Consider the following 26112-nt stretch of genomic DNA (forward strand, 5'->3'; position numbering starts at 1 on the left):
GAGGCAATCAAACAACTAGCCTGGAAAAAAATCTATAGAACAATAACTTGAAAGTAGGCTATAGAACAATAACTTGAAAGCAGGCTATAGAACAATAACTTGAAAGCATTGACCACCATAATGGCACATGGTCCCTTGTGGATCGCCCTCATCATAAGAAGGTCATTGGAACCATATGGATTTTCTACACCAAATTTAAAGCCTATGGTACCTTGGACAAGTAAAAAGCCCGGCTTCTAGTGCAAGGTTTTCTAAAGAAGACATTGACTTTGATGAGACCTTTGTGCCTATAGCTCGAATGACAACTATCCATCTCTTAATTTGGCAGCACACCCCAACTAGCTCATCTACCAGATGGGTGTCAAGAGTGCCTTCCTAAATGGCATTCTCAAGGAGGAAGTCTATGTTGACCAACCTCCAGGCTTCCCACTCCTCGGGCATGAGGAAAAAGTCTTCTGCCTGCATAAAGCTCCTTATGGGCTTCAGCAAGCCCCTTGAGCGTGGTATCATCCCACCGACAAATTTCTTTGCAACCAAGATTTTCAACCATCCCACTATGATCCGAATATCTATATGCACACAAATCAAGGGATGGTGTGCTACCTAGTGTTTTATGTCGATAATCTTATCATCTCTAGTTCAAATCAAGCCAAAATGGGGTTGATATCATGCAGCTGAGACGAACATTTAAGATGACTGAATGACTGATCTATGTCTTCTCTCATATTTCCTTGGCAAGGAGGTGATCAAGCATCGTGGTTGTATTTTTGTGTCACAATAAAAGTATTGTCTTCAACTCATTACTTCCTATTTTCCTAATGGTGCTATCCATGTGGCCACCCCACTGGATCCAACCATCAAAGTTACAAAGGAAGTGGATTCACCACCACATGAAGAGCGATCCGACTGTCAAGTGGTTGGGAAACATATATGGCTCACTAACTCTAGACCTGACATTTCCTATTGCACATCCATTTTAAGTTAGTATTTCAATGCTCCAAAGAAGCTACACAGTAGAGTTCAGTGAGGGTTGTTCGTCCGGGTACCTATATGTTTGGACTTTAATTCAGTCGGTGATATCGATTCCTGGCGTTCTCATGGTGTCTATTTGTACTCACTTAGATTTAGCCCTTTCTCTTGGTCTAGCAAGAAGCAGGATACCATTTACAAGTTCTTCAGCTTAGGGCTGGGCCCTCTATGATGCCACCAGTGAGACTATGTATATCCGTCAACTTCTTGAGGAGATGCATGTTCCTATGGATGTTAGTGGCCAGCCAGCCTGTTTGGTCGCCACCCAGAATATCTTGTTGTGTAACAAACTATCATGGGTTAAGCTTTCTTACTTTGTAGCAACCTTGTAATAATTTCTTGCAAACATGTAGAAGCCGGATGGATGTAAGCAGCAAAGGGGATTATTCTCGTATATGTGGATTAGTAGAATGGATCTAGAGTTAAAGATGAAATCAAACACATGAAAGATGATTTCTAGCATCCATTACATATGAAATTAGTATTTCCAAGCATCATAGCAAAAGATGAACAAGAGAGAGAATCCATATGTGTATGTAGCATAGAGAAAGATACACAATGGCCTAAGTGTGTTAACCTCTCACCAAGAGGATGGATTGATAGCTAGCCATGAGCCTTGACCATAGATGGCCATCTCCATATAGTAGGAGCCAAAGGTACAATGGAATGTCCAAAATTAGTAAAAGTGACAAAAGGTCCTATCCATGTGCCGAAGGCCCTATTTATAGTGTTTTATCCATGGGCCCATTTACATGTATGCTATAGGTTCATGACAAACCATCCCTTCCCACAAAGGTTTCGTCCTCGAAACCTAAATACAACAATACAATCATAGGAGAGGTAGGTAATGAAGAGGCCATTTATAATGTTTTGCATCCAAGGACAAATGGCCAAACATGCTAGCCAAGGCATAAGCATCTCCCGAGTAAGGCACTGCCATGACAAAAGTGATCCAAGAACGATGTAGCCTCCCGGATCAAATGGTAATGTGATCCATATGTCCATTATCATGAAAACCAATAGAGTACTCGGACCATATGGAATGAGACATGGTAAAATCTCATAAATGCCTCCTAGATCCCAAGTATGCCTCATGTGGATAACCATACCAACATCACATATGTAATGAGACATGGTAAAATCTCATAAATGCCTCCTAGATCCCAAGTATGCCTCATGTGGATAACCATACCAACATCACATATGGAATGAGACATGGTAAAATCTCATAAATGCCTCCTAGATCCCAAGTATGCCTCATGTGGATAACCATACCAACATCACATATGTAAAAGAATAAGATCATGTGGATAACCATACCAACATCACATATGTAAAAGAATAAGATCATGGTCCCCCAAATGCAAAACATCATGCCCATGCATAACCGTACAATCCATGAGTATCCATGTGAGCTTCAAAACTGCATCATCTACCCATAGGAGTCCTTCCAGATCATAAGGCATGTCAACATAATGATCCACAAAAACATAGTAGGGAATTATCTCCCTTAAAATCATATCACCAAGTGGATAATCCATCAAATGACATGTATGATCCGGCCAATCAAAACAAAATACTGCCACATGAGCATCCCAAATATCCACGAAAAATGCATCCTTCATGTGAGTAATGATCTTTGGAAATCCCCATGTGGCTCCAAGTCCAAATCTCCAAAATAGAAAGCTTCACGATCATGCGACGATGAATGAGAGTACATAGATACTACTTCCTAGTGCTCTATGTAGAAGTTTATGCCCATGCATAACCAATATGAGCATAAGTCCATAACATCAACAAAAGAGAAGCTTTCATATGACATAGCTTCCTTTATGTGCAATTGATTTCCAATCCATCATCTTTCCAAGTGGTTAGGTATCAAAATAATCCATGTCATAATCACTTGGGAAAAATTTGGTGTTTTTTATTGATGATATACTTGTCTAGTCAAAATGAACAAGAACATATTGAGCACCTTAGGAAAGTATTTCAATTATTGAGGAAAAATAAATTATTTGCTAAAAAGTTTAAATGTGATTTTTTTTAAAAAGAAGTGCAATATCCTAGACACACAGTGTTCGAGGAAGGATTTGTATAAATCCTGATAAAGTTGAAGCTAGAGTGAGATGGAAGGTCCCATCCAATATAGATGAATTACAAACCTTTTTAGGACTTGTAGGGTTATATCAAAAGTTTATAAGGAATTATGCTAAGATAACTGTTCCAATGACTAACCAGCTTACAAGGGGAAGGAAACGTTATAAAACTAACAGGAAACAGTGAAAGGTAAGACTAGGAAAGATTATTTATATATAAAAGGTTACATATAAATAAGGTTCAAGGGATATCAAATAGGAAATACTTAAGCAATGGTTAATAGGCATTAAAATTAAAGTAAAAAGGGAAGTAGATAGTGCACAATGGAAGCCCAAGGGACACAGAAGTAGGTGCCCCCTTCTAGGGGTAGTTGAAGAGGCATTGGATAAGGAAAAGACAATGTCTAGCCAATGAAAAGTCAAGGGGCCAAAGTTGGAAGATCATGCATCACTTATGCCTACATAACCATGCACCACTTATGCCTACATAACCACTTATGCCTACAAAAGTCAAGGGGCCAAAGTTGGAAGATCATGCACCACTTATGCCTACATAACCATGTGTTTAGGGTCTATTTAGGATACGATTAGGTGGAGAATCAAAGTACTAGTCTTATAAGTCCTCAAGCTTATAATGTAAGGAGCATTACACCACCCTTCAACGTGAAACTTGAGCATGTATCCATTCACTCTTTCTAGCTCTTCAGCCCACCACCCTTCACGTGGAACTTACTTTGGTTGGGTGTTAGTGCAAGGATCATAACAAAATAAAGGTGCCTAATGCATGTGGCTGTGTAATGTAGGCACACTTATGGATGAAATTGAATGCATGAAACATGCGGTGCAAAAACACTCGGTGGGATCTTGACAAATGAGGATTTAACTTTGGAGATTTGGTCATAGTGAAAGAGAGGATTTTATCATGGAATTCTTAGGCAAAGGGTTGTGCACTAGGCCAAGCAGCACAAGAAGGTTTTCCTTTGATCCTCTCACTAGTTCCTGGAATGTACCTAAGAGGCTCTCGAAGTCGAGGTCCTGCTTAAGTGTAGTTTGTGATTAGTGTGTTAGTGTAACTTACTCTTTCACTTAACCAACCTGACGACCTAGACTTCACCATTAAGTGTAGTTTGTGATTAGTGTGTTAGTGTAACTTACTCTTTAACCAACTTGACGACCTAGACTTCACCATTATGCTGACCACATCCCACATAGGTGACTTGACTTGATAGTTATGCTTGTCTCTCCAGCACACGCGACTCAACTGTAAAAGACCTTGTCAAACAACATATTGTGCAGTGCTCGGGATTTACGCTTGAGCACATTTTGGTCTTTCACAACCCAACTCTTAACTCTTATACCCTTGGCACATTGGCCTTTGATGACTTAACATTTCAGCAGGTAGATAGCCCCTTGGTCTTATCATTCTGCTTTGTGTGGCTATTGGGTAAGCAACAATTTCATTAGTTCTGCGATTTGGCAAAAGGGTGATAGCATCCTCTATACAAATAAGGTTTTTGCCCATGTAAGGATTCAAGACTTCAAGGTCTTCGGGCCAATTTGTGGCAAGTTTTGCTTGTCAATCATCACTTTTGTTAGGCTCAGAGGAATCTCATTTGTGCTAGAGGTTGAGGGGAGGTCTTGAATTTATATTTGGAGTTGTTCCCTCTCTTCCTTGATCAATAGTTCCTCTACCCTTACCTTGCCTTTGTTGATCCTTTTAGGTATCCATTTTTGCTTTGGCTTAGCTAGTTTGTGTCTTGGCTTTCAATCCAATAATGATCTTTGATGCACTCTACCTCCCAAGCTTTGTTATTGATCATCAAGATCAAATTTTATCCTTGATAATATTCTTGGGACTTGAGGAAGCATTTTGTGGTTATCCATCCTTGGGTGGCTGGATTATTTCTCCATATGGCTCTCTTTGGGATCCATACCAGCTTGTCATATGTTGTCCATTTGTAGGTTCGGTATACTAGCTCTGAGGATCCACACCTGTTTTGGTTTCTTGACCTTGAATTTTGGAGAAGTACGGGGTACAACAGCTGGAATAATTGAGACTTTTGGTACCCATAGCTATCAAATTTTACACTTGGGCAATGGTGGTGAAGTGGAGAGAGTAGTTCCTCATTTGTTTTTATGTTTCTTTTATGGTTCCTCCTTGGTTTTGTCTTGGTGTTCTCTACCTTTGGTCTAGCTTTTGGCTTGTAGAGGGAAGAGTTGTGATTATGATTGTTTAAATGAGGCTTGGAGTTTGTGGATAATTGAGCTTACCAGCTTGATCAGACCTATTAGTGATAGAGAGAACAATTTTTGAATCTTTTAGGAGACTTGTCCTAGTTCTTCTTCTACAAGAAGAACATTCATGGTTCCTTGCTTGAATTTATAAATAATTGTGGTCCTCCAATCAATGCTATAGTCATGTTTGGCAATCCATCCTCTATCGAGGATCACATAGTTCCTACAATTAAAAACTACCTTCCCACCACAGGATAAGAGTTTATGTGGAATTTAAGCTTTACAACACCTTCACATCCATTGTATAGTCCCAAAATAGTTTGCACTAAGGCCTTTGTAGGCTCAAGAACTAGTTTTCCTAACAAGATCCATTTCTTATAGGACACTAAGTTTCTTTTGCTCCAATGTCTAGTAGAGCAAGTTTGGCTATACCCTTGATGATGGTGGGAAGTATAAGCAAAGCCTTGTGGGCTTCACATCTTCTCTGCCATCATTGCCATTTGGACGGGCAGAATGCCTCTCCACAATTTAGCTTTCTTCTCGTGAGCCTTGGCTTCTCGTCAAGCTTGTTTTTCCTTTCTATTTTCTTCTTTTTTGTGTCCTTAGATAGGTGGTGTACTACGGCTTTGATGTGTTCATAGGAGAGAGGTCCATATAATTTTTTTATTTTACTCCCATTGAGAAATACCTCCATTTGGATTCCATTCTAATGTTTCTAAACGGATGGCTCCTCTTAAACTCAGTTCATAGATCCTAAATGCAAGCAAGGGGCTACTTAGGGCATGGAGTAGGCATGGGTGTAGGTCACCATCCTTTAGAAAAGGGAGGCCAATAAAGCCATGGAAGCTTGAAAAGCTTGCTGTAATTATGATTTATACTAATTAATGATGATTAAGTAAACTTACAGAGTTATCCTTTATACCAAGCCCCATGTTCATACTCAATTAAGCCTTTGGCCCCCACACTTAGCCTTGGCCCAAGCCCATTACCCATGGTTTTGTCCTCATTATTTGGCCCAAAGCCTTTGATTATTATATTTACAACATCATTACATACCATCCTCATTATTTGGCCCAAAGCCTTTGATTATTATATTTACAACATCATTACATACCATCCTCACCCAAGTATGTTTCATCCCCAAAACATGCATCATGTCAAAGACCATTGTATGAGTAAGGTGTGAGTGAGGGATTAAAGGAAGCCACCAACACTTGTCCTTATACAAAACTTGTCCAAGAGAGCATGCTTGAGCATATGGCTTCAAATCTTCATGTAATGCTCTCGAGAAACCTCCAAAGTTTAGTACTTGATAGTACATATCTTTCATGAAGTGCACCCACCGTTTGTATCCATTTTAAGCTTCATTTAGGCCTCATAACAATGAATTCTAGAAAATTATAGCAAGCTATTTTTTACTATTTTGGCTCACAAAATCTCTTCGGATGCATTCAAAAGGTGATCAAAACCCTCTAACATAGAGGCGACTGCCATGTTGCTTTATCTTGAGATAATCCCTTCAACTTGACATGGTGTTCGCGCGCAAAGAACGGTTACGAAGTACCTTCTCTCTCTCTCTCTCTCTCTCTCTCTCTCTCTCTCTCTCTCTCCCAACACTTTTCAAGGTTATACTCCACCATGCCACCTTCACTCATACGTGGAATCTCATCCAAAACTTGCACTTTCGGCCCAGCATATGCCTTCAAGTGTGATACATGGAAGACATTATGTATCTTGGTGGTGGATGAAAGTAGAAGTTGATAAGCCATGTGACTAACTATTCTCAATACCTTGTACGGACCATAGAATCAATGTGCAAGCTTTGTGTTGGTATTGCCCTTGAGATAACCATACCTAGTTTTGGGTATCCTCAAGAATACAAAATCCCGTTCTTTGAATTCTAATGGTCTTCGTGTGCATCTTCATAATGCTTCATTTTCTCTTGAGACTTCTTGCAAGAGACCTTACATCCTTTCCACTTCATCCTTTGTATGGGGATTCACATCATCATGCTTGAATGCCACAATCGGCACATGCACCTTGTAGCCATACATAGCCTCAAAAGGTGACATTCCAATGCTCATATGATATGTGCTATTGTATGCAAATTCCACCAACGTATATTGTGTCTCATAGAAATAATGCTTCAAGTAAGTCTCAAGCCACTTGTCCACTCTCTCGGTGTGACCATTGATTTCCAAGTGATAGGCCATGCTTGGAGTCAATTTGGTGTCCATGCCCTAAAAAATATTGTACATCAAAATGTGTCCATGAACTTCACATCCTCACTGTTTGTTGTGGCATACCATGCATCTTGAACACATATTCTATGAATTGTTGTGTAACCATGGATGCTAGGTATCTCACTTTTGCTGGCACAAAATGGGTAGCTTTTGTTAAATGGTCAATCACAACACAGACGCGATCCCACCCTCTCTTGGTAGGGGGCAAGCCCGCAATGAAGTCCATTGCAATGTGTGTCCACTTACCATCCGGGACAAGTAAGGGCTGAAGTAAAACACCGGGCTTTTGCATAGGATCCTTGTTGAGTTGACATCTCATACATTTAGAGACATATTCTTTCACATCTCTCCATTGGCCATTCCAATGAAAGCTCTTCCTTATGAGGTAAATCATCACAAGTAGCATGCTGTAATTTTTGTACCATTTGTGATGCCTCTTCATCAATGATATACTCCTCTCGGATATCATTAATCCAATCCTTGTGCACTTCCGTGATGACCGATAATGAGCATGCCCACATTCTAGAAAGTGAATCCACCACCCCATTATTCTTCCCCTTTGTATAAGTGATCTCAAAGCCATAGTTTATAAGGGTAGCCAACCACCTTCTTTGCTTAGGTGAGAGATTAGGTTGTGATAAGAACTACTTGAGTACTCTTTGATCACTTCTCACAAAGAACTTACTTCCATAGAGATAGTGATGCCATTTCTTGATTGCATATGCAAGATTGCAATTTCTCTTAATCATAAACACGCAAGTCCATCTCTTTGTCATCAAGCTTGCAGCTCTCAAATCCATATTGAGCTTATTGTGTGGACATTGATGACCCACCTAGGTGATAGCTTCCACACTGTCACCATTGGCTAGATTGGTGAGATTATGGGCGATATGCCACCATTTACAGGCTATGTGATAACCGCTTTGGTGTACTAGAGTTATATTCTTCTTCCCTTGATGAGCTCTTACCTTCTTGCTTGATTGATTGTAGGATGCATGATTATATGGGTGTCCTCCACCTCCTAGGTCTAGAAGAAGCTGGTGAGGGAGGGGTCGAGGTAGCTAGGGCTGAAGCGCTCTCTAGAAAGTGTCCCTTTGTCAAGCAAGAAGAGCCCTAAGCAATGTTAGTATGGGAAGTCAATGATCCTAGAGAGTGGACCAACTCCCTCACGAAACAAACAGTGAAACTTCTCACGAAATAGATAGTGAAACTTTCCACACACACACACACACACACACAGCTACCCTGTACAGAAGATAGAGAGAGACAGATAAACACATGAAAGAGAGAGGGAGAGAGAAGGAGGGAGAGAGTGTGCATGACCTAAGATCCCTGCATCACAAGGGAAAAAATAAGGGCTATTTTAGAAGGGTCTTTGATATTGTCAAGCTATTTCACTAGAAACTTTTTTAGGAAAAATCACCCAAATGTTTTTAGTTTTTGGTGGGTTTTGGAGACAAATTTGACAAAAGTACACCACATACTACCATATAAGATAAAAGATTCCAAAGTTTTGCCAAGTTTTCTTAAGTTTTAGGTTCATATATAAAAACATTTGCCAACGCATCTATACTTATACTATTTTACTGGTGTCCTTTTTTTAACCCTGCTACATCGCCTATCATCAGAGAGAGAGAGAGAGAGAGAGAGAGAGAGAGAGAGAGAGAGAACTAGGTTTACTTCACGGAGAAGATGATGGCCAGCATGTGTGTTAGCAACGTATCAAAACTTTACACTCTTATATGATCATTCCAGAATTAGATTTTGGTGCCAATTTGAAGACCTTGGTAGTGAGGTTAAAACAATAGTTACTAAGGTTCTACCTCGTTAATTAATCAACATTTATTAAGGTTTTGCCTTGTTAATCAATTAACATTTATTAAGGTTCTGCCTTGTTAATCAATGAGGCACAAACCATTAGAGAACATATTGTTATCTTGTTATTATATTGCCATATGTACAAAATTGTTATTTATTGAGTACATTTATTGCATGAGAAAGTGAGTTTATAATATCACATACAAGATGCATATGTCAAGTAAGAAATTTTTACCTTATTTTGAAAAGCATGAAAGAGAGAGGGGGGGAGGGGGAGAGGGGAGTTTAAGATAGAGAAAAAGAGTCTAAAAAATATACGTATATGGTCAAGGGATTTTTTAATATTAAGTTTTTTTGGGTTTTCCTTTTTTCCCCAAAAATCCTTATTTTAAACACGTATAGACAAAACAAAAAAAAATAGTGTGGTGTCGAACAAAAAAGTTCAAAAAGCATGATACAAAAAGTATAGGGAGTGCCCACCTCAGCCAAGAGGAGTTTCCTTGGACCGGGCCTCCGCATTCTAGCGTGCCTGATACCCATGGCCCCCAATCATCGGCCATAATCCCCTCATTAGCTCTAGATCAAGGACATGCTCCACCACACATCTAGCTACCTTTCCAAGTGATGTCCTCTTCCATGTTCCTAGTATTCAATGATGAGATTTCATGGACAGTTTCGTATCACCCTAGCAACAAGGAGCTCTCCCTCCCTCTCTTTCTTACTTTTGCGTGTGCAAGCAAGGAGCCATCCCACGCTCTCCTTGAGAAAGATCGTCTCTCTCTTTTTTCTCTGAGTAGAGGTGAGCGGAGGGTAGGAACGTATGTGTCTCTCTCCCTGGGGAGTGGGGAGCAGGGACACCGATGGGAGGTGGAGAAGGGGCTTTGAACCTTATTGCCACTAAGGTCCTGATTAAATAAGGCAATGTAATGTAATATATACACACTGACCTTATTTCGAACAATATAACAACGTTAGGAGTCATTTTGCCATACGACAGCTCTCGCACGCATGGCCTTGGAAGAGGACGAAGACGTGTGGAGAAGCCCTCGCTGGCTCTACCCTTGCATTCTCACCACCTCGGCGCTCCTGCTTTTTTACCGCAGCCGAGCTCTCTTCAAGGAGAAAGACAGAGACAAGGGCACGCCATTCCTGGCCATCTCTCTACCCGCTTCGTTTCTCTCGTTCCAGCGTAGATTTCTGGGCGTCTTCTTCCTTGCACTCGGTGAGTGATCCACCCTACAAGCTTAAGAATTGTAAAGGAAAAAAACGCATTTTTCATGCACAGACTTCTTTCTAACGACCAAAGTCAACAGCTGCGGAAAATCTTCAGGTTGTATATGGAGAGTCGTTTCTGGAGCATAAGGGTTTCAAAAGAGACGACATTGCGGTGTACCTCGTATTCGCGCACCTGGCGTCTCTCTCCCTCGGCCCTTTCCTTGGAATCCTAACGGATCACAGGTTAGGAGCCGCTTGCATAATTGTGTTTCATTAAAGAAAGCATATTTCCAAGAAATCTTTGGTTGTTATTGAAAAAAAGAAATCGTAGTTGAGTTTTCTGCTATTATTTGTCCCCAGTGGAAAACCTCCACAAGGTTTTGAGCTAGAACTTGACTCATACATACATATATAAATCATGTATGTGCATGAAATAGTGAATCAGTACCTTATTTGTTGGTAGAACTAAATGGGAGAAACCATCACTGCAAGTAAGCAGCTTGATTTACTGGTTGATCTCTTGCTTGCCAGCCTTTTCTTCTTATAGCTTTATTCTGAAACTTATTGTGTTGGAGATATATCTAGGTTAATGCAAGTCTGTTTGAACCCATCCATAGACGATGATCTGCATGCAGGGCAGCTTCAACTTACCCAACAAGCATGCTGAAATGCTCCTTATGGTCCACTGTCTCGTGAAGTCACCAATAAAAACTTATGTGAATGAGTGAGGTACTTTGTTGCTTTTCAAGGAATCCATTGTTGGGGATAGAGATCCCAGGACTACTAGCCTCTTTTGGAGGGCTTTATTTGATAACATGGGTACTAAACTTGAGTTTTCATCAGCTTATCATCCCCAAACGGATGGCCAAAGTGAAGCTGCAAATTCAGCCGTGTTGGATTTGTTGAAGTGTTATGTGGCAGATCAAAAGACTGCATGGGAGAAGTATCTTCCACTTGTTGAGTTTGCCTACAACAATACGATCCATGCCTCCACGGGAAAGGCCCTGTTTGAGATTATTTATGGCAGAGTGGTTTTGCCACCCATCCTTTGTACAAAGGATGAGATTTTTGCAGCTGATGAATATGTTTGTGACTTGGATGTAGCCTTTGCTCAGGTATGGACAGCCATTGCAAGGTCTCAAGATAAGCATAAAATGGCTGCTGGCAAGCATAGAAGGGACATGCAAGTCAAAGAAGGTGATTGGGTTTTGCTGAAATTTGAGAAGGCTAGGCTTCGAAAGAGGCCAGGACGAGAAGGATCATATCCTAAGCTTTCTCCTCGTTATTATGGACTCTTCAAGGTGATTCAAAAGATCAATGAAGTGTCATACAGGCTTGCTTTACCTAGTCATTGGAAGATTCACAACGCATTTCATGTGAGTCTTTTTCGGAAATATGTGGGGTCAGATCGTGACGAGCCTGTCACAGAAGATTCGCCAAAGACTGATGAGCTTGAGGAGATCCTCCAGCCAGAACAGATTGTCTTTCACAAGGAGCGAAAGCTACCTGCAGGAAAGCTTTCCAGGAGATACCTTGTGAAGTTCAAAAATTATTTTTATTGATGCAAAGTGGGTAAATGAGGATTATTTTATTGACTATCCACAGTTGTTGCAGGCATATCTTGAGGCTTTTCAGTTGAGGACAACTCTTTAGAACCCGGGGTGATGTCACCAATTGGCCGACCATTTGGTCTATCTCCAGATTTGTGTCTTGTTCACTTGAGGCCAGGCCGGTGTCTCATGTGAAGAGGCCAGTATTTTTGCTTAACATGGATGGGAGCTGTCACCAGCCTGGACATTTCCCAGTCTGAAAGGGGTCTGGTGGACTCCAGGATGTTTAAATATTTGGAAAGTACAAGCTTTGGGAATGGGAGATTATCCTAGAATACAAAGGACCACACTCCTAAAATTTAGGAAAGTTGCTATTTTTGGCCCGACTCTGATGGAAATTCTGTTCGCGTCATTACATCTGGAATTGAGCAGATACCAAGAGTTGGCAAAGTGCTTATGATAGAATGTCTACCAGTTGGGATATTTTTAGAGGTAAAGATTATGGAAGGACCCATCTCTTAGATTGGGACATGTGGCAAGAAAGTGGACCAAAGTGAGACAAGTGGCCTGACACTTGTTAGAAAAAGGATCAAAGTGAGACAAGTGGTCTCACACTTGTCACTTCAGCTATTGTGTGGCTCTCCACTTGTCATCGTAACCTTCTCTTGTCATTTTAGCTCATGGGAGGCCCAAATCTATAAATTGGAGCCCTCTCTCTTCATTAATAGAGGCTCTCTTGCTGCACACTAGCCTCTACCACTGTTACAGGCTGTCCTAATGATGACTACTCTTTTTCTCTCTCACTTGAAGGCTGCCCATGAAGAATACCGGCTGTTGGGGACTGTTTTGGAGGCTTCCATCGCGAAGAAATACTGAAGGCAAGGGTATTTAATCATTTATTATGATTTTTAGTCATTGTACTTGTTGTACCAGCATTTGTACTTGTTGTACTTGCTATACTAGCCCTTGTACTGGCTGTACCAGCTTTTGTACTTGCTGTACCACCCATTGTACCGGCTGTACCAGCTTTTGTACCTGTTGTACCAGCCACCGTATCGACTATACCAGCCATTGTACCTACTGTACCAGCCACTGTACCGGCTGTACCAACCATTGTACCTGTTGTACTGGCTGAATTGAGAGTTGTACTTGCTGTACCCTTTCTATTGCATGAAGACCCGTGGTTTTTGGGAAAGAATCAGTACCCACACGGAGGTATATGGATTATATTGTTGGCTTGGCATTTCTACAGTCTATGTTCCGGCTTGGTTGCCTCATGTTGGGCTGTGTTATGGCATTTGTATATGGATAATCCGGCATCTCCCGTGGAGAGAGTAAGGCCCTCAAAGCTTGTACATGATATTATTCTCCTTGGGTAATAAAATACTCCAAGGGGGGGGTCGGCCCATTCTGGCCTCTATGCGGTGTCACACGTGCAAGCTCCATTTTCAGCATTTGTGGATGTTTTGTCCAGCTTTATGTTTTATGCAAAGTGATGATGGATATGTGTTAAGGCTGTGGCCATGTTTAAATGTTTTAATATGCATTGATGGTATCAACAAGTGTGTCAAAGGCCCTAGTCCCCTGGGCACCCGCCGCAAGTTTTAGGAGCCAGACTGGTGCCACCCGTGTGTTAGCAGGATGGTGTCGTACGGATGGGAGCCAGACTGGTGCCACCCGTGTATGACCTGGACTGTGTTCTATCCATGGGATTGTCATGCCATGGAAGAGCCAGTATTTGTGCCGTGTCTTGCGTATGGGACTGTCACTCCATAGGGAGGCTCGTGCCTGGAACTGTGTTTTACCTATGGGACTGTCACTCCATAGGAAGACTAGGATTTATGTTTAATGTCGCGCCATTTTTGTGCTCGACAGATATTTTGTACTTGTTCCATGAATGGGAGATATGTCCATGATACTATTTGCACATGCACTCATGTTTTACATGTTTGAAACTGTTTTCGCATGACTTGTATTTTTGTGTTTGCCTGTTTGACGTGTCACTTATACTGAGCGGGGACGCCTGCCAGTGAGTCGTGAAGTTTGCTCTATCTTCTGACGAGTTTTGTTGCGTGTGAACAGCTGGTAAGTGTATTGCAATTGTTTGTTTAATAGTTTTATTTCTAACCTTTCATTTTATAAGGTTGTTAGTTCACATTCATTTAAAAGTGGGCACCCACATATGGGCCAAGGTGGGGAGGGAAACCCATAACCCTTTATGTGTGTGGGGGTGGGTGCATGGCCACCTACCCACACCACATCTTGAAGCTGGCCGCCCCCATGCAAGCGTGGGGAGCCGGCCAGCTGTGGTCGTGTAACTCCTCTCCAATCTCTACAAAAGAGAGTGACCACCCCAAAAAGATATATAGCCGGCGATCATCTCCTCTGCAGGCGACCATAGTAGACGCTTTGTACGCCTCTTCCTGTTCTGGCTGTGCCACCTTCACCTCCATAGTAGGTGGCTGTGCTCCTACAGCCAGGCGAATTCAGCATCACAGCAGGCGGCTGTGGCTTCTGTACGTGGCTGCGTTTGTTCTCCAGCCGGCTGCCCTCTACACTCTAGGTGGCGCAGGCTGCAGCCAGGCATTTCCCTTCCAAAGGCGGCTGCTCTTCTGCCCTCTCCTCTGCAGGCGGCCCTAGCAAGCGGCTGTAGCCAGGCGGCCTTTGCACCTTCTCCTCTTCAGCTGGCGGCTCCGCCTCCTCCTCCTCCCTTGCAGGCGGTTGTCTCCTTTTCAATAGAGCCGGCTGTTTCATCTTCTGCAGGTGACTGCACTCCCCTTTACAGGCGGCTGCGTGGGGTTGCACCTTCCTTCCATAGGTGGCTACAGGCGGCTCTGCACCTCCTAGGTGGCTACACCTCCTACACAGGCAGCCCCTCCTCCTCCTCCTCCTCGACAGGTTGGTGCGCCCTGGTGTCCTCCTCTAGTAGCTGCACACAGACACCTTGGGTATTTGTCTTCCGTTTGCGAGCTACAAGTAAGTGAATTCAGATTTAAGTAAAGAACTTTGTTGTAAATCTGATAAAGGATTCTCTCTCTACCGCTAACACCCGTTCGGTGCCGGGTAGTCCAAGCTTTTGGAGAACCACGGTCCAAAGGTGTCGAGATCGGGAGAGCCAGGCGTTAGTACGGGAGCGCTTGTTTGTGCGTGGTCCTGGAACACCAGTGGGGCGCTCTCCACGGATTCCAGTGAAGGCACAGGACCGTAGGGACTGGACCACTCAAGTGGTCGCTCTCCTTCGAGCCTCTTGTTTGGTACTGTATTCATCTCAGTTGTACATGGACATCATCTGGTTCATTGAATCCATGGAGCATTGTATTTGTTAAATACTCCCAATAATATATCATATATTGAGGGGGGGGGGGGGGGGGTCGGCCCGTTCCGGCCCCAGTGCTGGTGTCCATCTATCAACATTTCATTTCATTTCATTTTCAGTTGTTATTAAGTTGTCCATTTAAATTGTGATATTTAAGTTGTGCTATTTCGCGTGTGGGTGTCCAACGGAGTCTATTCCCACTTGACGGGATCAGTTTTAGCATTGATGATGATGATGAGAGCAAGAACAATTTACTCTCAAGGAATTTGATGTTGCTGTCACACCCCTAGAAAATTGAACAAAATCAGAATATATTGACGCATGCATGAGCTTCAACATTCACATGCATGAGCTTCAACATTCACATGCATGAGTCATGCTAGTGCCGAACCCTTGGGTAATCTTGGGTTTGCCATAGTTGTACTGCATCTCTGTAACGCGCGGAAGCTCTGGGTAGTCTTCTTTCAGCCCTAAACACTCTTGGAAACCTTCTGATGCAAAAACGCACCATCTGATGCAAAAACCCAAGTAGAGAGAGAGTAGAGAGAGAGAGTGAAGTGCTGGAATTTCAGTATATACTATGGTACATATCTTGCAGCCCTTGGCTGCCTTCATAAAAAGGTGGTTAACCCTAAAATCTGTCCCCTATGGGACCTCTAATGATCCAATCCCCTAGTGGGAGAGAATGAGATAAATGATGAGCACTCCAGCCCTTATATATGGGTCTTGGACAATGTAGGAGCTGGCCGACTGCTGGTCGGCCAGTTCAGAATTTCCTTTAATGCTCTTTTTAGTAAATCCGACCAGATCTACTCCTGGCTAATGATGCGCATGCTGCTGCCCGACTGGACTCCAGTCCACACACTCTAGCGCCTGCAGCCGACTGATGCTTTTACCATCTTATGATGCGTTTCAGCCGCCTGGTTCTGTGAGCATCCTTTTGGTCCTTCTCAATCCTTGCTCCAAGTCCTGCTCCAGTTTACACTGCCATCAGTGCTCTGTGCTCTGTGCTCTGTCATCCTGGTTCTTCTACTGGGTTCATACTCTTTATCTGGTTGCCTTTTCTGGATCTAGCCCTGAGAATGTCCATGGCATCTATGATGCACATGACAATCTCCATGTTCCGGGCAAGCTGCAGAGCAAGCAGCGGCCAATGTCGGAGGAAAAAGACTTCGGACATTCTATTGAGTTGTTGATCTAAGCTGAACAAGAAAGCGCCTAAGTGTTTCTTGTCGGAATTTACTAATTGAAGACTTTGCTTGATTCTCCCTGGAATTTGCTTTCCAACTGTTCGAGATATTGAGGAGGTAAAAAACAGGCTTTAAGCTCTTCCTCAAAACTAGACCACTTGTAAGTAGCCTTGTCAAAAAAATAATCCGATTGGGCACTTGACTAGTCATGACACCAAAGGCTAGCATCGATTGTGAGATGCATAGGTGCAAGCATGACCTTTTTTTATATCTAACCATCACACAACTGTATAATAAGAAGAAAACTAATGCAACTAGGAATGTAAAACATTAGCAGCCATCTTACCATCATACTCACTAAACTAGATCTTCTCGGGAAGAATACTTGATGACGATGTCAATGGCGGCCGGGCTTGTTTAAGGATGGTTGCCAACTCTTGTTGATATCATTCCTCCGTTGCTTGTTGATGTGCTTCCCAGGCGTGGAGATGCGCGACCAATGTGCTTCTCATTCTAGGCAATTGTCTTCAGCTTCCATCACGCTTTGATGCTTAGCCTCCTCCGGCTCTTCATGGGATCGCAATAGAGTCATAGATGTGACACTCCAATGAATATTCTAGGCATGTCTCCTGAGCGTGGAGTAGCCAAGTAGTAGCAAGCAGTAGCCGGCAGGGTGTGCAGGCCTGTGGGCAGCAAACTACCAACGTAGGTGGCAGGTGGCACCCACTGAACAAGTCGGCCAGCATTTATGTAGTCATAGGTAGGTCCTCAGTGGGCCCACATGACTAGAAACAGGCCGACTAAGACCTATGGGTGCTCTTGTCACCATTTGATCACCCGAATGGTCCTCTCCAAATCTCATGCCATATTATGGGGGCAGTGCATCCTTCGTGCCACCCATACTGAGGCTAGTGTGTGGATCTGAGAGAGAGAGAGAAAGAGAGAGAGAGAGAGAGAGAGAGAGAGAGAGAGAGAGAAATGAAATGAAATGAAATGTTATATTAACGTCTTCAAAAGGCCATAATGACCTATGAGACCAAAAGTTACATCATGGTGGATTTGATACAATGTCTGGATAAAAAAACCCAGAAAATGAAAAATAAAGATGATACTACAGGCACCTAGAAAATGAAACTGGAAATGGAAGGTAAACAGAAACCCTTATAGGGTGTGAATATAGTGAGGGGGGGGGGAACGCTATGGAGGTGAGTGGAATATAGTGAGGGGATACAATATCATGTGGGACGGAGGGGTACACTATGGAGGTGCCTCCATCTCATAATATGTGCCGCATCGGACGCTGGCGGATCTCCTCAATATCCTCCATGGTGAGTACTCTGACTGGACGTCTCCCATGCCGTGCTAGTATGGTCCTGATCCTCTGTTGTAGTCTCCGCCGGTGTCGAGATGGGCCTCTCATCTTGGGGCGCCTGGACCGCCCCAGCTCTATAGCCCGATCAATCAGTGTACCTCTGGTGCGGCTGTACTCTGGGGCTAGCTGCAATGCCTGCTGACCTGACTGCTCAATCTCTGGTCGAAAGAAGTCTGTAATCTGCCTCTGTAGGTGTCTCTCCCTCTCTGATCCCCTCCCTCTCAGGAGACCCTCTCTATGTCTACGCAGCTCCAACAAGTACAATCCAAGGCATCTCTGATCCTGGTATCTCATGACTCTAGAAAGTGGTCCAAAGCCCTCTCTGAACAGGCAGTGGAAACGGCCTCGTATCTCATAATATACTGGACAGTGACATATGTAATGTAACTCTGTCTCTGGCTCCATCTGGCACAGCTGACAAATCCTGGCCTCAGCTGGTACTCCTCTGAATCTGCCAGTCTCAATCTCTAGCTGGTGTGAGGATGTGCGCATCTGACCAATAGCACACCGTACCCCATGAGAAAGATGAGTATCCATGTAGCTGGGTCTAATCACAAACCCATCCTCCGTGAGCTGGAGAAGATGATCTCTATAGAAAGCCATCTTCGTACCAAGCTCGTGTGTCGGCTGTATCCATGTCCTCCTAGTGTCCAGCTGAGTCAAGTCCTGCCTGATAAGCCTGGTAATCTCTGCCCGTGTGAGAGAGAGGGAGGGTGCATCCAGGGAGTACTGAAATGGAGGTAGCCTGTCCATACTAAAGCCATGCAGTTGGAACCAATCTGTCATCTGTGCATACCAACATGATCCGTCTCCCTGTGATGCCAACTGCCGTGAAGACTCCAGGGCTAAGCGAGCATATCTGTCTCTAGGGAGAGCCCAAGTGCTATGTATAAAGGAGACTGATGGAGTGAGTGCCTCTACTACCAATGGGGGGGCAGCCATCTCTGCACGGATAATATCATGTGGTACGGAGGCCTTGGCCCTAATCATCCGGGAAATCATAGAAACCAAGGGCCTCTCCATACGTCTCCATCCATCAGTGCTACCAGCTCGGCTGTGGTGATCCACTGAGGGTCCCCATATCTCCACTCCATACAGCATGGCTGAAGTGACCAAAGTGTCAAAAAGCCAGAGCTTTGTTCGAGGTTCCTGAAACTGAACCTGCGAACACATCTTCTCTAGTCTCCCCAATGCTGCATAAGCTCTGGTCAATCTGGTCTCCGCTGCTCTCCTCAAGGAAAATAGTGGGCCACTAAAAACCACACCAAGGTAAGTATATGCATCTGTATACTCCACTGTCTCCTGACCATATGTAAAGGTGGGCATTGACCTCCTACCCACTGTGCTGTGGTGTTAAACACCATCACCTTGGTTTTACCAAGGTTAACAGACAATCCACTGTCCTCTGCAAACATGTGCAATGCATCCAAATGACGCTGCATCCCCTCTGGAGAATCTGAGATCAGCACAATATCATCAGCATACAATAACAGCGGAATCCATGTCCCTGCTAGCTGTGCTCCTCTGTCACCCTCCCGCTCTACATAGTCCGAAACCTCATCCACATACATCCCAAATAAGGTGGGGGAAAGGGGGCAGCCCTGTTTCACCCCAATAGTGGAGTGAACCATCTCAGATATACCCTGGGTAGTACGTACTTGCCCCACAACTGTCCTGTATAAAGCCATGATTCCCCAAATCAGCTCTGTGGGCACTCCCATCTCCTGTAGTCTGCGCATCAGCCTGGCTCTCGGTACTGTGTCAAAAGCTTTGCGGAAATCCACAAAGCAACAATAAATCCTCCTGCCATATAATCTGCCCTCCTCAATAATAGCTCTGAGTGTCAAGATATGGTCAAGAGTGGAGAAACCTCTCCTGAACCCTGCCTGCCCTGATGCACGTATGCCCTCTCTCTCTGCCCATCTACTCAACTCCTGCTCAAGAACAGATGCATATAATCTAGCCAATGTGTGACCAATCATGATGGTACGATAATTTCCAGGAAGCATGGGATCCCCTGACTTGAAGATAGGCACAATCGTGGACATATTCCAAGTCTCAGGAAAACCCTCACACATGGCTCGGTTAAACATCATAGCAATAAGCTCTGCAAGCATATCTCTGGCATGAATAAAGTGCTCTGCTACCAAACCATCATGATCATATGCTCTCCCAGTCCTCATCCTGTCAATAGCTTTCCTTACCATCTCAGCAGTAAAGAAAGCACATGTCTCTGGGCATGGCTCCGATGGGTCTGGCAGGGGCGGCTGTCCTGGTGCTGTGTACAGGGATGCTGCATACTCACCCCAAATCTCTGTGGAGGTAATGGCTGGTGATGGTGAATGCTCATGGAATAGTCTCCATGCCTCGCCTGAGTCCTGACTCATAAATAACTGGTACAAATCTCTCTCTAACTGAGCAAGATAAGCTCTCTTCTTCCGTCGCACTAGGTGCCGGAAGGTAATCCGTGACTGTCTGTGAGTGGTAACACCCATGAGCACCTCTCTCTGTAATCTGATCCTCATCTCTCTGCACTCCTCATCATACCAACTGTTCTGGGGCATGTTCCCAGATCGTCTCTGTGTAGGCTGACTATGGGGATATGCCTCTGATGCTGCAGCATGAAGCGTCTCTATCAATATCTGAGTGAGCTCATCTAATGGCCGTCCCGGCTCCTCGGCACATAGGCGTCTGTATATCTCATCCGTGTATACGGTGTCCGTCTCCCTCGTAAAGGTATAACGAGTGTGTGTGGAGACCTGTCCCAATGTAGCGGTGCTGAACTGAAATGTGAGAGTGAAGGACAAGATAGCATGATCCACTGCTATTCCAACCGGCCTAGTGCCTACCATAAAATCCTGAAAAGAGGGAATGAGACTGGGCTGAGCCATAACATAGTCCACTGTACTACCACCATGCCGATGTGGAAAGCTAGTGAAACCGCCCGATGTCGGGAATCTCTGTAGGCCATTCAGGATGGCCAATCCATGTGCAGTCCCCATGTCTATCAAATACCGCCCATACACTGTATGTTCCTCATCCTGTGAGAGTCTAGATAGGCCCATATCCCTAACATCAAGCTCCCTCAACATCTCCTCTGAGGTATCATAAAATACTGTCTGGTTATGGGCGGTCCTAGCATTGAAGTCCCCCAAGAGAATGATGTCACCATCCCTGGAGAACTCCCAAATGTCATCATCCAAAATAGAAAAGGGAGACTGCCCGCTAGGTGATGCATACACTGATGTACTAGGAGCAAAATAGCATATAGCAATGTAGAGATATCTGCCGGTCTCTGCCCTCAGTCTAACCCACATGTACCTAGCCTGCTCATCTCTGCGGACTATATGTATCAGTGGCTGTAGCTCCTCTCTAAACAATACTGCCACTCCTCCTGAGCCCCGTCCTCTATGCTCTGAACGAGTCTCCTGTCTACAAGCTGTCTCCCATCGGTATCCACTAACATGTGGCATGGACTGTCCAGGAGCCTGATGCGTCTCACAGTAGAAGATGATGTCCCTCCCAGTGAAACTATCCTCAAAAGCCCCTACATCAAGGCGTAGAGATCCATTACAATTCCAAGTAGCAACTTTGAGTGTAGTCCCATAGGTCTCGCACCGTCATGAAGAGCGCCTCTCCATAATCACCACTCTACCATCTCTATAGAAGGCCACTTTCCCTTTCTCTCGGGCTGCCCTTATCTCGGGCATAACTTCTTTCATGTGGGCAAGTTGCGAGAGTGTGAGGTCATCTCCAAGAAATATTCCCGTTTGCTTGAGTGTAGGACGTCTCTTCAAGAAGTCCTTCTTCGCTTCCATGGAGGGGAAACGAATGATAAGTGCTCTCTCCTTAGAAGAAGATTCGCCACTACCTTCTCTCTTCTTTCCCACTCTCCATGCCTTTGTGTGCGTGGCTTCAATGCCCATCATAGAGAAGAGCTCCTTGGTTTCCCCTTCCGCATTATCACGGTCTTTTAGACCGGACACTCGTACATGTAAGGCCCGGGTCTTCCTCCTTTGCTCCTCTTCAAGGGTCATGTTGATGATGGTGGGAGTGGGGATGGGTGGCGATTCTTTACCTTTCCCTTTCTTGGCGACCTCGATCCATTTCTCAGCCTCGTCCATCTTCTTTTGTGTCTTTGTGATCACCTCCACCCATGAAGATGTCTTCTGTTTATGTTGCTCCTCCTCCTCTCGAATGATCTTCATTTGTTCCTTGATGGTATTCAGCTCTTCAATAAAGGAGGGCTGAAATTCTCCATCCTCAAGCTTGCTTTTTGAAGTGGCTTCCAACTCCTTTTTGAGGGCTGAGATTTCAGCTGCTTGACTTTTAGCATGCAGTTTGGCCTCCACTAGTTCCTCCTTTAAGGCTGAAATCTCAGCCTCTTGCTTGGATGTTCTCAACTCGAGCTCTTGGATTTTGTCAAATCCCTTCTCGAGTTTGGAGAGGCGGTTTATGATTGCGGTAATGGAAGAGTCGACCATCTTCTTGTTTTCTTTGATAGTTGTGCCGAGCTTGTCCTCCACTTTCACAAGCTCCTCTTTAAACCCGGTCTTGGCCATGACTTTTTGCAAAACTTCTCACAGTCAATGGATTCGAAATTAATCCATGACACAAGCGCGAAACGATAGCAGCAGCAGGGAGAGAGAGGGGTTCAAGCCGAGAGTTATGTTGCTGCCTTGGGGGCCTGAGGAAGGGTGGGTGGGATGGGGTGAGGCGCGCGAGGAAGGTGCAGAACGAAACGGACAAGAAGGGGAGGCGAAAAGGGGGGGAGGCGGAGAGGCACAGCGATGGGTGAGAGATGCGAACAGGCGAGTAAGAGAGAGAGAGAGAGAGAGAGAGAGAGAGTTTTGTATAGCAATGTGGGCACTGTACACAATATGCCAGTCACACAAGCACACTTGTTGGGTTGGGAGGACACCCTTTGCATTACATGTTCCATGATTGGGAGATTTGTTCATAACAAGGTTGCACATGCACACATGTTTACTTGTTTGAGACTATTTTCACCTGAATTGTTTTCGTGTGACTGCTTGTTGTTTATGTCTAGTTGCAAGCTTGGGATGTTGTTATGTACCTAACACTAACCGTTGGGGTTAGGGGCTAATCCAATAGGGTTAGGGGAGCCCCAGGATTAAGAAAAGTAGGTGGATTCATGTGGCTAAGGTTCAGATTTATGAAGTCCAAGGTTATTGGCCATTTATGATTGGATTGTTATTTATAGCAGCAATAAGCACTGTATAAGTGAGTCTTGGTGTAACTCGTAGCAGCGGTGCCCGGGGGACTAGGGCCTTTGACACACTTGTTGATACCATCAATGCATATTAAAACATTTAAACATGGCCACAGCCTTAACACATATCCATCATCACTTTGCATAAAACATAAAGCAGGACAAAACATCCACAAATGCTGAAAATGGAGCTTGCACGTGTGACACCGCATAGAGGCCGGAATGGGCCGACCCTCCCCCTTGGAGTATTTTATTACCCAAGGAGAATAATATCATGTACAAGCTTTGAGGGCCTTACTCTCCCCACGGGAGATGCCGGATTATCCCTATACAAATGCCATAGCACAGCCCAACACAAGGCTACCAAGCCGGAACATAGGCTGTAGAAATGCCGAGCCATCAATGTAATCCATATACCTCCGTGTGGGTACTGATTCTTCCCCAAAAACCACGGGTCTTCATGCAATAGAGCTAGTACAGCAAGTACAACTCTCCATTCAGCCGGTACAGCAGGTACAATGGCTGGTACAGCAAGTACGGTGGCTGGTACAGCCAGTACGGTGGTTGGTACAGCCGGTACGGTGGCTGGTACAGCAGGTACAGCAAGTACAGCCGGTACGATGGTTGGTACAGCCGGTACGGTGGCTGCTACAGCCGGTACGGTGGCTGGTACAGCAGGTACAGCAAGTACAGAAGCTGGTACAGTAAGTACAGTGGCTGGTACAGCCGGTACGGTGGCTGGTACAGCAGGTACAGCAAGTACAGAAGCTGGTACAGCAAGTACAATGGCTGGTACAGCAGGTACAGTGGCTGGTACAGTAGGTACAGCAAGTACAAATGCTGGTACAACACATACAATGGCTAGAAATCATAATAAATGATTGAATACCCTTGCCTTCAGTATTTCTTCGCGATGGAAGCCTCCAAAACAGTCCCCAACAGCCGGTATTCTTCATGGGCAGCCTTCAAGAGAGAGAGAAAGAGAGTAGCCATCATTAGAGAAGCCTTCAACGGTGGTAGAGGCTAGTGTGCAGCAAGAGAGCCTCTATTAATGAAGAGAGAGCTCTCCAATTTATAGATTTGGGCCTCCCATGAGCTAAAATGGCAAGAGAAGGCTACAATGACAAGTGGAGAGCCACACAATAGCTGAAGTGACAAGTGTGAGGCCACTTGTCTCATTTTGATCCATTTTCTAACAAGTGTCAGGCCACTTGTCTCACTTTGGTCCACTTTCTTGCCACATGTCCCAATCTAAGAGATGGGTCCTTCCATAATCTTTACCTCTAAAAATATCCCAACTGGTAGACATTCTGTCATAGGCACTTTGCCAACTCTTGGTATCTGCTCAATTCCACATGTAATGACGCGAACAGAATTTCCATCGGAGCGGGCCAAAAATAGCAACTCTCCTAAATTTTAGGAGTGTGGTCCTTTGTATTCTAGGATAATCCCCCATTCCCAAAGCTTGTACTTTCCAAATATTTAAACATCCTGGAGTCCACCAGACCCCTTTCAGATTGGGAAATGTCCAGGCTGGTGACATCCTCCCCAGCTTCTTAAAAGTTGTCCGCAACTTTAAGCTTCAAGCCATATATTCAAGATATAATCATGTCCCATCGATTGGGCGAGACGAGACAGTCTCAAAAATCCAATATAACTGAAGAATCCATGTCCCAAAGAAATGGGCGAGACTAAATAAGTCTCCATAATACCAATATCAAAATCATGTCCCAAAATAAATGGGCGAGACAAAAACAGTCCCATAAGTCCAGATATCATAATCATGTCCCAAGATAAATGGGCGAGACAAATCAGTCCCATAAGTCCAGATATCATAATCCATGTCCCAAGTAAATGGGCGAGACAAAACAGTCCCATAAGTCCAGATATCATAATCCATGTCCCAAGTAAATGGGCGAGACAAAACAGTCCCATAAGTCCAGATATCATAATCCATGTAGATCACCAAGGAGCTGCCTTGACGCCCGGCCCGACTTCAGTGCCCATATTCTCTACCATTGGCTCTATGTTCTACCAAGCAAGGTAGCAACATCTTGAAGAGCACTTAGGACAAGAGAAATACTACACAGGGCGGCTAAACAAGGAGTCTTGAAAACAATCACTCGCAGGCATAGATAACCTGGTGTTCCATACGCATTTCTGCTACACATAGTTTTTAGGCATTTCGGCCACCAACTCACACTACCCTCTCAAGTGCCCATGTTCCCTTCCATCTGCTCTCTATTGTTCCACCCACACATGGTAGAAACAATCTTCAAGAGAGCACGTAGGACAAGAGAACACTACACAGGGTATGTTGTGCTTGTCACTACCCTTTGAAGTGCCCATGTTCCCTTCCATCTGCTCTCTATTGTTCCACCCTCACATGGTAGAAACAATCTTCAAGAGAGCACGTAGGACAAGAGAACACTACACAGGGTATGTGAATCATGAGTTCCATAAGTCCAATGCATCCCAAATAAAGGGAGCCAAAAAGAATAATCCATCCCAGTAAAAGGGAGCCATAAACATAATCCATAAACCTGTGAGGATGGATCCAAATCCCTAGAAAAGAAGTCCAGGAATCCATAGACATGTATACCATAATCCTTGTATACCATAACTCTTACCACATACTCCGTGCTATCCACACACCTTGGAGTAGAGGTGGACTTTATCCATAAAAGCATCATATCCATGAGATATCCAAAGATTTCTTCTCTATAAACTCGGACAGATTCGTCCATAGAAATTAGTTGTGAAGCCCAATATCTATATAAATCTCGTCCAAGAAAGAAATCTCCATAGATATAAT

The 26112-nt window shown here is 44.2% G+C and overlaps 1 protein-coding gene across 2 annotated transcripts in view; it reads left to right on the plus strand.

Annotated features, from left to right (window-relative positions):
- Positions 1–10341: 10341 nt before the first annotated feature.
- The window catches only part of LOC147630250 (Major facilitator superfamily protein), a 143147-nt gene continuing 127376 nt past the window's right edge, over positions 10342–26112 (plus strand). For both annotated transcript variants that reach the window (XR_015267625.1, XM_086810095.1), the window contains exons 1-2: positions 10342–10643; positions 10735–10879. Coding sequence is in view for 1 of the 2 variants with exons in the window: in XM_086810095.1 (XP_086666221.1) it covers positions 10430–10643; positions 10735–10879 (359 nt within the window). In the remaining variant the exon portion in view is untranslated. The remainder of the gene's footprint in view (positions 10644–10734; positions 10880–26112) is intronic.

The sequence above is a fragment of the Cibotium barometz genome, chromosome 16 (genome assembly GCF_041138505.1).
Source record: "Cibotium barometz isolate CiBa-2024 chromosome 16, ASM4113850v1, whole genome shotgun sequence".
In the NCBI taxonomy this organism is placed as follows: Eukaryota; Viridiplantae; Streptophyta; class Polypodiopsida; order Cyatheales; family Cibotiaceae; genus Cibotium; species Cibotium barometz.